Consider the following 14,307-nt stretch of genomic DNA (forward strand, 5'->3'; position numbering starts at 1 on the left):
GTTGAACTTACAAATGTAGAATTAGATACAAAAAATAACTGCATTCAAAAATAAAACAATGTAAAACTTTAGATCCTACACGTCCACTCAGTTCTACTTCAGCCAGTTGCTCAAACAAATTTTTTTACTTTTGCTGGAGCTTAATGCCGCCCGCTTCTTGTTTTCAGTGTCAGCTGAAAGTGAGAACAGACATTCACATGGTACTGTTGTAGCCAGCATCACAAGATATTTATATGCCAGATGCGCTAAAGATTCATATGTCCCTTCATTCTTCAACCACCATTCCAGAGGATATGCATCGATGCTGATGATGGGTTCTGCTGGATAAAAATCCAAACCAGAGCGGACCGACGCCTGTTCATTTTCATCATCTGAGTCAGATGCCATCAGCAGAAGGTTGATTTTCGTTTTTGGTGGTTTGGGTTCTGTAGTTTCCACATCTGAGTGTTGCTCTTTTAAGACTTCTAAAAGCATGCTCCACACCTCATCCCTCTCAGATTTTGGATGGCATTTCAGATTCTTAAACCTTGAGTTTAGTGCTGTAGCTATTTTTAGACGTCTCACATTAGTACCTTCTTTGCATTTTGTCAAATCTGCTGTGAAAGTGTACTTAAAATGAACATGTGCTGGGTCATCGTCCGAGACAGCTATAACATGAAATATATGGCAGAATACGGGTAAAACAGAACAGGAGACATACAATTCTCCCCCAGGGAGTTCAGTCACAAATTTAATTAATGCTTTTTTTTGTTTGTTTTTTTGTTTTTAAAAGAAGCATCATCAGCATGGAAGCATGTCCTCTGGAATGGTGGCCAAAGCATGACAGGGCATCCGAATGTTTAGCGTATCTGGCACGTAAATACCTTGCAATGCCAGCTACAAAAGTGACATGCGAACCCCTGTTCTCACTTTCAGGTGACATTGTAAATAAGAAGAGGGCAGCATTATGTCCCGTAAATGTAAACAAACTTGTTTGTCTGAGCGATTGGCTGGACAAGAAGTAGGACTGAATGGACTTGTAGGCTCTAAAGTTTTACATTGTTTTGGTTTTGAGTGCCGTTATGTAACCAAACAAAAAGAAAAAAATCTACATTTGTAAGTTACACTTTCACGATTAAAGAGATTGCACTATAGTGCTTATATGAAGTGAATTAAAAATACTATTATCATTTTTATTTGTAATAAAAAAATAATATAAAGTGAGACGTGTACCCTTCGTATTCTGTGTTGTAATAGAAATGAATATATTTGAAAATGCAGAAAAACATCCAAAAATATTAAACAATAGAATACCATCTGAAATTTATTAAACGGTGTGATTAATCGCGATTAATTTTTTAATCACGATTACTTTTTTTGAGTTAATCACGTGAGTTAACTGTAATTAATTGACAGCCCTAATGTGAACTTTGCAATATTCAGCTTTGATAGTGTTTTACAAATAATTCAAGGTTTGTTACACATCTGTTTGTTGTAGTAAAATGACTGTCCTTGAGCACTATCCAGATTTGTAGCTTTATGGGACATTTCAGGAAGGAATGTATTCTCTACACTTTACCAGTTACTCTGTGTTCCACTGCTTTTCTGGAATAATTTGGCCATAACAAATATCTGAAAGTGGGTTTGTGCTGTTACCTCTCCTTTAAGGGGAAGGCAGGTAGCCAGTATGATGTGTAAATGGATAACTAACATTTCCTCTTCCAGGAACTTGAGTGTTCAGGAAAAGTGGATAACTTTGAAACACTTGGAAAGGCTTCATAAACAAATACTTCCACACTCTGACAGACCTGGTGTATCTCTAAAATTGTGTCAGGTAACCAGAGCCACCAAGGAGGGCTAAAAGGGGGGAAAACACATACAAGACCTTTTAAAAGCATGCACTGGGTTGGGCAGACTTCCCTCTCTCCTGAAATCCAAAAATCAAAACAAACTATAATCAAACAAAAAATTCCAAGCTCATGAAGGAGTTCTTCCTTTTGTTTATTATTATTTTGGTTTCACGTTCATGTGTTGATTTGAAAGGTCAGTGGTGGCAAAGTTACAGAAAAGGCTTCTATAGAAAGTCAGCAGAAAACAAAAGACAATCTGTTCAAAGGCTGAGAACCTGTGTTCAGTGTCTGGACATGTGCCAAATACAGGATGTTGGCCTGCATGAAAAACTAGCATATGTTACTGCTTACTGCATGTAAGTAGCTCACTAAAGCTAGCTGTTCTGTATACATTAGAACCCTGACACAGATGGTGGCAGAAAGGCAACAGAGGTGATTAACCTGTACTATCTGGAGTTATAAAGTTAATGCTTGAACTCCATTTAATAGAAAGCAAAGCAGAATTTTAAACGGTTATCAAATACCCAACTAAAAGTCCTCCTTTATCGTCTTATATTATACAATGTGGTGCTTATTCTGCTTTGTGGAATATCAATAACCACATGTAGAATATAGAGATCAGCAAATGAGCCCCTGCACTTTTTCTGTATGGATATTTCACCCTACTTTTTAAGCAATATCAAATGAGTGAGGTTTTTTAATGATTTATCAATTAATACCACTTGTTATGTGGGCCATATATGGGATACATAGTGGCCAGTTTGTTAGATCATTAAGACTGTGGTCCTGATTCTCCTCTTACAGCAGCTCTAAATCAGTGAAAATTTATTGCCTTCAAAGAATTATTCCTGACTTACACTGGACAGTCCAAATAAGAGGAGAATAGAGCCCCTAGCTTCAAACATAGAACACTTAACAAATCAGTTAGCTAACTTTAGTAATATATCTTTAGAGGGGGTGAGATGCACCTAATTGTGAATAAAGGACTAACAAATTACTATTTTGTGGTGATAATTTAGTTGTCCTTACATGAACTTATGTATTTCAGAGTTGTCACAGACCTTCCTTAACGCAGTCAGAACTTAAAAGGAGCAGGTGCCTGTGTATGTGTGTACATGTGCATGAGAATTCATGCCTAGCTCAATGAAAATCTGATCAGTGGTGTTTAGTTCACTCTTCACATAAAGTTTAAAAAGTACAATCCATCATCTTAATGCCCCCTTCATTTTCACTGTGCAAACCAAAAAAGAAATTGCAACCAAGATTAATATTTCCATCAAGACTTCCTTAGCAATATATCTAGTTCCTCTATATATCATGTTAGTATATTAGCGCCTTTTATGTCCTGTAGTTTCAGTTAGAACCATGCTACCAATATACGTGGTAACTTCAGGAAGTACAGTATTGGTTTTGAGAAGTCCTGGGTTTTGGGGGGGTAAGGAAACGAGGGCTAGTATCTTCCACATCTTTCGGCTGACAAATAAATTGGAACCTAAATAGGCTCAGCAAGGAGGAATAAGTCCTTTGTTGTTCACAAATGGTGTAGGAAAATCTATTTCTTTTCAGGATAGCAACCTGTTATATTACAGCCATTTACTTCCCACTAATACAATACTGAATTTTTGTCTTTAAGGGCAGAGCTGAATCCTCTTTAAGACATCTTTCAAATAAATAAGTATTCAAATCACACTACATAAATATGGGGGTGCTCTTCGAAAGGCTGCTATCACAGGAAGATTTACAATGACCCTCTTTTCAACTATCTGGAGAGCGGTTTTCTTCTATACCCAAGAAAGAACTGGACGTTTAGGAATGTTTGAGATCTTTTACCAGTATTGACAAAGTGTGGTAGAACAGCCCTTGCATTTGGTTTCTTGTCTAAAGCTCAACAACTTTGCATTTTATATTTTTGCCAATGTAAGCATGAGGAATGTAATGAAGTGTTGCTGTGCTGCAAGTATCTCAGCAGATGTTGAAATCAGTTCCAGTTCCTGAAAACACTTCTCGCCAACATAGTCTTCGTATTCACGATAACTGAAACATATGGGATTCATCTACATCATTCTTACAGGTATATTCTCTCTCTTTTTAAACTCCCCAGGCTTACTTGCTTCCTTGTACTTTATGATCATATGTGCCTGCGTGCTTGTACCCAGGCACGTAGCCCGACGCGTCAACCAGGTCTTCTCGTCCTGCTTTGCCTCTTCCTTTCCCACTTGGATCAAACCTCTCTTTGTGGGAACCAGTGAATTTTGACGTGTCTGTAAGTCGTGATACAGTTGGAGATGAAATGGTTTTCTATTGGGAGAAAGACGACAAAAGAAAATACTTTTCATTGAAAAGAAAACTACTTTTAACACTATAAATCATTAACTACTGTTGATATCCGAATTGCAGAGTAGTGATACATTTTAAGAGACAGGAAACAAATGAGAAATGTTGGTTTTGTGGCACTGGATGTAATGACTTCATTAGTTACAAATTGGAGTACAGAATGGCTTTGGGCATGAAGGCCAAAATTTCAAAAGTGGCTCCAGATTTCGGGTGGGGAGGGTGGAACATCTGGATTCATGTCCCTACTCCAATGAATATCCAGGTAAGTGCCCTAATCATCAGGCTATGGAGTCACACATTTTCTGGCCTAATAATAATTATTTTTTTAAAAGTGGAAAAGCTTCAGCAGAACAGATTTAGAGAGCCCTGCCCCAAAATATCCCATAGCCCAATGGTTAGGGTAGTCTCCTGGGAGATAGGTGACCTGGGTTCAAATCCCTGCTCCATATGAGACTAGGAGAACCTCAGTCTCCCACATCCTAGGTGAGTGCTCTGGCAACTGGGCAAAAGGAGGGGTGGTACCACTAAAACCACATTTTTGGCAAGAAATAGGTGGCCTGGCTTTTACTCAATAGCTGGGATGAAAGGAGAGAAAAAGGTATTGCACGAAGCCCTATGGGATCATGAGAACTTCATTTTTGACCAGAAGCGGAGGTAAGATAGTGGCCATCTTTGACAATTTAGTTTTGTGGATGTATAGTTAAGTCAGAGGAGAAGAGAAAAAATACAAACACGCAGTTTACACCTCTGTGTTTTTTGCATTGTAACAGAAGACAGAGAAGGTGTGACATCTTTTGTGCTGTCAGTTGATGCACCTGGCACTAAGATGATCAGTGTCCAATAATACTTGCTAATCTATCTCATGTGGGTGCTGCAGTATTAGTAATTGTTTATACTGTATTTTAAAGACAAAGTGCCAATACTATTTTTGTGTGGCCCAGTGCATGTTAGGGGAAAGAGTGCTTTCTTTGAGATAAAGCAACCTTCAGGACAAAAGATAATAGTTAACATGCAATTGTTTGCTGTCTTTTATGTTTCTTTCTTGATTTACAAAATACAGTACAAAGGAGTCTTGACATGAAACACAATCTGATAAAAAAATTATAAAAAAAATTCACGAAAGATTTCATAATTTCAAAGTTGTTTCTGTTTTTGAAAGACTTTTAAAAAATCAAAAATTGTTTTGATCTAAACTCAGTTTTCAGCAAACCAATGTTGATGATAATTTTGATAACATTGGGAATAAAATTGATAAAAATCACCAAAAAAAAAAAACAACACCTCGTCAAGACTTCAGCAATGCAATATACCTTCAGCCCTTAGGAAACTTCACTTAGCACAAAATGCTGCAGTGCATGTCCTCAGTTACACAGGTGACTGAGAGCACACCAGACCGGTCCTCTGCTCTCTACACTGGCTTCCCAGAGAATTTCTGATCAAGTTCAAAGTCTCAGTCCTTATCTTCAAAGCGCCCTGGTGTGGGCTTGGGATATCTAAAAGACTGCAGGCCGTAACTGACAATTACTCTCCTCTGGTACAATGGAACTCTCAACAACAAGAGTAAAGCTTTTCTGTGCAGGAAACAGAACCGTCTCTAGGGGTGATCTCAGATCATGGGATGAACTCTCCCAGGAACTAAGCATCATCACAACCTCACCACTCACCTTCTCTAATATAAACACACAGCAACAGGTACATTTAACAACAACAGCCTACCAAAACAAGACACTCCATCACACACACGTTTCTCCCTCTGGGGAGCAGATGAGAGAACAAACAACACGACAGATGTGTAATCACACTGCTTAATGCACTACTGGAAGACGCTCAGATACTACAGCAATAAGTGCAGTATAAAAACGTACACAGAACAGAAACAAAAATCCCACAACCCCCTCCCTCCACCATGACCCCAAAATACCCCCAAAGTTGTTTTCCATTTTTTTTTTAAATTTTTTTGTTTGTTTAATAAAGAAAAATAAGACTATTTATCCACAAAATAGTTTTGTTAGAAAAAGTTTGACCAGTCCACCTGGTCACATTAGCAGGTTTTTATAACAATACATTGTAAAAACAGACAAGCAACTTCCATTAAATACAACACAACTCAAATACGTACTCCCTTTGTCAAGAGATCTGAGAGAAGAAAAGCACTACTTTCACTTTGTCCTAAAGGTCAACACACAGGTTTTAATACACCTGTCATAAACATACAGCTAAGGGTAGCATAAAATCCCTCCTTACCCTGTAAAGGGTTAATTCCTCTTTTACCTGTAAAGGGTTAAGAAGCTCAGATAACCTGGGTGACACCTGACCAAAAGGACCAATAAGGGGAGAACATACTTTCAAATCTGTGGTGGAAAGTTTTGGTCTGTCTCTCTCAGAGACAGCCAAGGAGCCAGGAGGGGAAATTACATCTTTTTAAGTATATCTGAACTAAGCATCTGGTCTTGCAGAAATAGTAAGTAATAGCAGAAAAGAAATGCGTTAGATTACGTTTTGTTTTAGCTTGTGAATTTTTCCTGTGCTAAGAGGGAGGTGTATCCCTGTTTTTATAACTTTAAGGTTTTTCCTAGAGGGGAAATCTTCTATGTTCTTAGTCTTTTGTTATTCTGTAAAGTACCTACCATCCTGATTTTACAGAGGTGATTCTTTTACCTTTTCTTTAATTAAAATTCTTCTTTTAAGAACCTGATTGATTTTTCATTGTTCTTAAGAACCAAGGGTTTGGGTCTGTGTTCACCTGTACCAATTGGTGAGGATATTATTCTCAAGCTTCCCCTGGAAAGGGGTTATAGAGGCTTAGGGGATATTTGGGGAAGGTAGGGCTCCAAGTGGCCCTCCCTAAATGTTTGTTTAAATCACTTGGTGGTGGCAGTGATACTAAGGCTAGAAAGGAATTTGTGCCTTGGGAAGTTTTTAACCTAAGCTGGTAAAAATAAGCTTAGGGGGTCTTTCATGCGGGTCCCCACATCTGTACCCCAGAGTTCAGAGTGGGGAAGGAACCCTGACAACACCAAAGGCAGATATTATCTCCAATGTCAAGGACCCTCCACCACTGAGAGCAACCTGCCCCCATCACCAGTTAAATAATGAAGCTGAATGTTTCCAAATTATATTTTGCTTTATATGAATGACATTTGATGGGGACATGCAACATAGTGGAGGTGGCCTTAAAAAATTATGTAAACTTTTTGTTAGATATTGAATAAACCAATTTATACACTTCTCCCCTCCCCTCCATGCAAACAAACCCAACACACCTGAAATGTCTGTTGAGTCACTGTGAAATGATGGAAACCGCTGCAAGTGTGGTTCAGAGCTCTCTGTTCAGAATACCAATAGGTTCAATCATCACTGGGATTCCTTGTCTGCTACTGTCCACTTTTTAAGTTTTCAGCCATTTTGACTTTATTAATTATATCTGTGCAGTGTACAGCTACAGTAAGGCATGGAACTATGCCATGCCAAGAGTCAGACCATTGTGAGATCAGAGGTAGCTCAACCAATCACCACCCTTACTCTGCAGTTAGTTTGCATGGAACAATTTCATTGATTGTAGAGGAAGACTGCACAGATGGTGGTTTACTTGGTCCAACTGCCATCCTTACAAATCAGCACAATTCTCCCAAAACAATACAAACTCCACACAAATTAACACACCCACCCACACAATGGGACTATTGTGTGTGCTGGTTGTGGCAAACATCATTCATGTTTGCAGCTTTTTTTATTCGTATGACTTCACTAATTATACAGGGGAGACAGGACACGCATTCAGCCACTAGTACACAGAATAAGATGTTCTACAGTGCAACTTTGGGGCTTGGTTTTGTGGTGGAAGGGTTAGATCATGTGGAAATAGGCCAGCATTACAGAAAATGTTGGTAAGAGCTGCAAGAATGAGGCTTCTGGAGTATTTATTTCTCAAATAATGTTGTTGAAAGATATTTGGGCCCTTTTTGACACTTTTTTTGAGCTTTATTCCTATATGAATCCAGGGGTAAAGCTCCACTTTACCCTTGGATTCATACAGAAATGAAAATGCTGGCTGGGAAGAAGTGCCACTCTTGCAAATATGTATATTTTATTAGTTTGTTTTGGCATGGCAGTACTTTATATGGGGCTTTATTTTGTTTGTCCTGATTTATCACAGATCACCCGTACACTGCAGTCACAGTGATAGTAGGAAATACACCCCCATCAGCACTTGCCTTAGCTGCACAACTAGACAAAACCAAAGTGTAATAAAATGAATAAGCTCAGACAACAGGACAGCGGAGTTGGACTCTTGGCCTGATGCCCAACAAGGATCTTACTGTTGTTAATATGTACCCAAAGCATTAGTGTATCTGACATGTACTCTGTATATAGTCACATGCTGGCGGGTGGGCAGCTTAGATACTCCACAGCTACTTGTATTAATGCTGACCACAACTGTCCACTGCTGCAGCTGTCCTAATTCACAGCTGACTGGTGGGGGAGACATGCTAGACCTCGGGCACAGAGTTAGCTTGTTAATTTCCTTGTAGCAAATAACCCCAGTTCTGCTTTCTTCCAGGCAGAACACCCATAGAGTTTTTGAAATGGGATTGTAAGAACACGATTGTTGTGTGGGCTGGCGTCCATATCCACACTTTGCACTGCATGTAGATTACTTGCATATGTGTGTACTATTTGTAGAGCTGTTTCAGCACATCCACAATACATTACCACCTACTGCAAATGCAGCACTCTCAGGATATGACATGCCCGTCAGGAGCAGCAGGAAGGCGGGGGTTCTTGCTGCAGAATTCAGGACCAGTTTACTGTGGAGTACCCAGGCTCCTGTGTCTAGTCAAGTCTCCCCTCCAACCCCCGCATCACTTGCTGTGAAGATTTCAGTGGGCCAAAAAACATTGATAATTGCCAAAAAATAATTTAAAAATACCAATGTAATTACACAGAGCACGGAGTTTGCAACAGGTGTGAGCAAAGGGTTAGTCAGGGCTTTGGTGCAAAACACATGGCCCTTTCCTCTCCATCCTCCACCACCCACAGACACAATTTTCAGTATAAGGAACAGCTAAATTAGGCAATTGGTGAGCAACAGCATGTGTCCCCATCTGTTATATAGGCTGGAAGTGGAGGGGAGAACCCCTCATCTCAGCCCCTTGGCTGCTCAGAACAACAGTTGCAGCAGCATATCAGCAAAGGGCAGGTTGTAAGACAAAATGCATTTGGGGCATTTATTGGACAGGGTTATTTATAGGTGCCTAATTCCCTCTCTGTAAGTGAGAACCAGGAGCTTCCTGCTACAAGCATCTCTCCCATTTGGACAGTGCTGACCCAAGCTCATTAAAAAAATAAAGAAGCCAGAGCAGATTGTATGGTCTGTGGGATGAGCGAATGACCTCAAGTAAGCAGAAAAAAAGTTAATCAAGCTGTGATGCTTGCCGAAGTATCCTTCAGTCTCCCCAGACACTGGAAGCAATTGTAGTGGCTGTTGGGGCTGGAAACTTGCAAAAAGCAAAGCTTATTAGTAAGTAGTCAAAGGGGTAAACTTAGTTTTTTCCCATATGTGTTTATAGAACATTGTTGCTAAAATAGTTCTTTACCCTCACACCACAGGATGCTACCAACAATTAAGGCTGTTTGTTTGTAAACAGAAATAATCCACATGCAAGAGACAATCTTTTCAGTGTGAAGTTATTTAAGATCACAGTCCCTATTGTAAAACACACACGTTGTGTAGCACTCGCCTCATCTTCATCTCTGCTTACTTTGCTAACTTCGGTTTTACATGTTATACATTCTCATGTCACGAGACGCCTTCTACGTTTTAGGTGACTTCCTTAAACTTCAGCAGATTAGTCTTCAGGACAGAATTCAGTTCTGATGGGTTGTAAGGGCACATCTCAAAGAGTTGGATGAAAAATGATATGCTCCAACTTTTTCTACCCCCACCCCACCCCCATGAACAGCCGTGACAAGTAGAGGTTTAATAGACTTGTACATATAACCCAATTCAAGCCCTGGGATTGCTGAAGTTCGGATGGAACACACACACAGAGTCAATTTCTGAGCAGATGTACAATTGATTTAACCCCACTGGTTTCACTGGGACTGCAGAAGGTGTACATCAGTGCAGAAGGTCTCCAATGTCAACATTACAATGCACAAAACAATAGTGCTACATTTGTTTTCTGAAGTTGCTAGTCATTTATCTGGGAACTTTCTTCATTTTGGGAGTTATTTCCCCAGGTATCTACATATTTTTCTTTTGTTACCTCATAGAACCCCAATGCTAGGCCTAATGCACATCAACAAAAAGGTCCATACGTCTTCATCAGTAAGGATCAAATCCGTTTTCAGTGCCATAGCAATACTCTCTCTAAAGTGTGGTAGATAGCAATAGATGTAATAAAACAGCCCTATCCTACAATTTAGCAACTCTTCCTCATTTCTCTAATCGTCTAGTTCAGCGTTTTTTAAAGTTAGGGTCACGATCCAGTACTGAATTGTGGCATGTCAGGCACTGGGTTGCTCTGGTCAGCACCACCGACCGGGATGTTAGAAGTCCCCTTGGCGGTGCTGCCCAGCTAAGGCAGGCTAGTACCTACCTGTTCCGACACTGCGCTGTGCCCCGGAAGCAGCCAGCAGCGGGTCCGGCTTCTAGGCAGGGGGGCCACAGGGCTCCACGCACTGGCCCTGTCCTGAGCACCGGTTCCACACTTCCATTGGCTGGGAACCGGGGGTTGGGAGGTTGCCGTACCTGCAAGCGAGAGTCACGCACCTCCGCCTAGGAGTCGGACCTACTGCTGGCTGCTTCTGGGGTGCAGCACAGTCCCAGGCCAGGCGGGAAGCCTGCCTCTGCACCCTGGCTGCGCTGCTGACTGGGAGCCGCCAGAGGTAAGTCAGTGCCCCAACCCTACACCCCAATCCCCTGCCCCAGCCCTGAGCCCACCCAAAACCTGGAACCCCTTCCTGCACCAAACCCCTCATCCTCAGCCCCATCCCAGAGCCTGCACCCCCATCCCAGAGCCCTGACCCCTTCCCGCACCCCAATCCCCTGCCCCAGCCCTGAGCCCCTCCCACACCCCAAACTCCTCATCCCCAGCTCTGTTGGGTTGCGGGCATCAACAATTTTCTTCAACTGGGTGCCCAGAAAATTTTTTGAAAACCACTGATCTAGTTTTCCAATAAATTCAGGTCTGTGGACTTTGCTATAGGCCTTCACATCAACTTGCTAATGATTTTAAACTCTCATGTTGCAAAGTCACCAACCAACCACAATTCCCAATGAAGCCACTGGAAAACGAGGATGCTCATTACCGCTGAAAAATCAGGCCACAAGCCTTCAAAACAGTGTATCAATTTCACAATCTTAGAACAAAGAAAATAGTGATCCCACCCATTATGTTCATTTCCATCACAAGCTGGAGCCATCTATTGAGAACAGTTCCAGCACCGGGGAGTCAAGAAGTATATGTAAGAAACATAAAAGTAGTATCCATGGAGACTGACAGAGTCTCTCTCCAAATTAACTGAGTAATGCATAGGTCTTTTCTCCAATTGTATCTGAAGGTATTGAGACGAATCCCACCCTTGTTTGTATTACAAGCAGGTGATGACAAGCCTGTCTGGCCTTCTGTTAGCACAGTTTCCCAAGAGACATATTGATTGTCCACCATGCTTCCAGAAGTGCGAACATCCAACAGACAGAGAATTCTACCTTGGCAATTTCATATTTCTTTTGGATTTGTTCAAAAGACAAACAATAGCTTCAGTTTCCATTTCTTTGTCTTCCAGGTTTTCTTGGTCCAGGTATGTTCACAGATTGTGAATGTATACATGCTCAGATAGACGAATACTCAGACGATACTACTTCTACTACACTTACTAGTTTTCTAAATGCTTTGTTTACATTAACAGAACACTAAAGAAATAGTGAAGTTGAGTGTAGACCATGTCTTTGAAAACAAACAGATAGCATAGGCAGATTTAGTTCCTTTCACAATCTAATTTGCTCTCACTCTGTAGTGATTAATGAATGGGTTTCTCATTCTTATCAAAAGATCAATCCAGAGAATTTCACATTCGCTGCTATACAGAATTAGGAAATGCAAGATGCTCCTTTGGCCAAACTCATTTACTTCTAATGAATTCTTGGTTAATATAAGAATAAAATACTTTTCTACATCCATGAAACAAATGGCATTGGAATGTGGGATTGGGAAAATGTGGACAATACGATCATGGTAAGATGTACATTTTCAAGCAGATCTGTTTTCCTACAAAGACAAGGACTTTCATCTTTCCAGGTCTCTTCTGTCAGAGGTCAATTGAAATACCACAGAGCATGATTTGGTTAAGGTCAATTGTTCTTTATATATCCAGGTATTTAAAAGAATTAAGCAGGCCAATAGAAACACTGGTCTTCAATAACTTTTTAGTATTCTGACTTAACTACAACTTATACTAAGCCTGGACTAAAAAAAATATCCAAAGTACCTGTAAGGCAGGGGCCTGAACAAGATTTTTTTCAAAGCAAGCATGTGGTTGTTTACACAGACTTATTTTAGCCTCCAGAAAACCAAACTGAGTCCCCCATATTGCTTCTTCATCCCTGCTATTCTGATGCAAGCAAGGAAAAGAGGAACTCTTGCCTTCAAATGAAAGGGATCCAGTGGACACTAGTTTGTTGTAAGTAAACCTGTAGGATATTTATACAGCTTCTTCAGCTGGCTTATGAGATGTTCCAAATTTCAACAGAACTCTCTGTATGTGCTGTTGTGTATGCAACTTGCTCTATCAAAGTGTTGTCTCTTCAGCCATGGACAAAACTAAGTAGGGGGGCTGGACTGGTAATTGGTCCATGGATAAACTATAGGTGGGAGCATGTTAACTCTTCTCAGTAGCACATCTGCACTATACAGTATGGAGCAAAGAAACAGCTGCCCCTGCATGGACTCTTCTTCTGTACGAGTTGTTTTTTAAATTCACATTAGTAAATGGCCTGCATGTTTGAGATGATGGCCAATTTATTTATTTCTGATTTTGTTTTGCCATGTGAGCTATAACTTGGTCTTGCTAGTGAAGGCAGGGGGCTGGACTCTATGATCTTTCAAGGTCCCTTCCAGTTCTAGGAGATAGGATATCTCCATTTATTTATTTATCCACTCTACTCCTTTATTTGTTCTGAGTAGGCTCTTTTGAAATACAGAAGGTATGATTTCTGCCCCAAAGAGTTTACAATCTAGGAAATATCTTATAGTCTAAAATATTACTATGTAATCTGAACCACGTATCTCTTTGTCTGGAGTAAATTGGTTTTATATCCCACATGGGACAGGGGTAGGAGTTCAAACAGGACTTCAGCCAGATAACTTGAACTTTAGACAGTGCTTTACAATTACAGGGGATTACAGGTCTGTAGATCACACCCCTTCCCAATACATTCATCATTATATGGAGATATACCTATCTCATAGAACTGGAAAGGACCTTGAAAGGTCATCAAGTCCAGCCCCATGCCTTCACTAGCAGGACTGAGTACTGATTTTGCCCCAGATCCCTAAGTGGCCCCCTCAAGGATTGAACTCACAACCCTGGGTTTAGCAGGCCAATGCTCAAACTACTGAGCTATCCCTCCCCCAGCTATATCTGGTAAATACCCATTTGCACATGTAATTACCCCAACTTGGAACGGCACAAAGCTGAACAGAGCTCCTCTTTTAAAAAAAGATTAATTAAGTTATTGAATCCAGCATTTTCCTGCAGAGCAGAGTTAAACTTCTAGCCCTTCTACAAAGAATCCATTCTGGATTGCCAAATTAGCTGCCCAAGGCATTTTCTGAAATATCAAGAGCTGCTTGGTGTAGAATGGGTAGATAAAGTGCTGAGAGACACAAAAGACCCATGACAAAGTCTGGGTCATCTTGATTTGTCACAGGCACTTTCCCAAAATACCACTTACCTCTTTCACCACAAAAATTGGAATGGAATTAATTTATGGGATTCTCTGGACTCCCAAGAATTACCTCTCTTCCCTTCACTCAGTTATCTTCACTCTCCCAAACATCTGAGCTATCAGTTGCAATTTCGGTTTCCATGCTTCTGCCAACATGAGGGAAAACCCCTTTACAAAAATCAATGTTCCAAC

The 14,307-nt window shown here is 40.5% G+C and overlaps 1 protein-coding gene across 6 annotated transcripts in view; it reads right to left on the minus strand.

Annotated features, from left to right (window-relative positions):
• The window catches only part of TPPP (tubulin polymerization promoting protein), a 124,106-nt gene that overhangs the window by 7,348 nt on the left and 102,451 nt on the right, over window positions 1-14,307 (minus strand). For 5 of the 6 annotated variants that reach the window (XM_034761419.1, XM_034761421.1, XM_034761423.1 and 2 more), the window contains one exon: window positions 3,937-4,127. In XM_034761419.1, coding sequence (XP_034617310.1) covers window positions 3,937-4,127 — 191 coding nt within the window. Of the gene's footprint in view, window positions 1-1,948; window positions 4,128-14,307 lie in introns of those variants that run through there. The other variant, XM_034761420.1, reaches the window with a different exon arrangement.

Source organism: Trachemys scripta, chromosome 2 (assembly GCF_013100865.1).
Source record: "Trachemys scripta elegans isolate TJP31775 chromosome 2, CAS_Tse_1.0, whole genome shotgun sequence".
In the NCBI taxonomy this organism is placed as follows: domain Eukaryota; kingdom Metazoa; phylum Chordata; order Testudines; family Emydidae; genus Trachemys; species Trachemys scripta.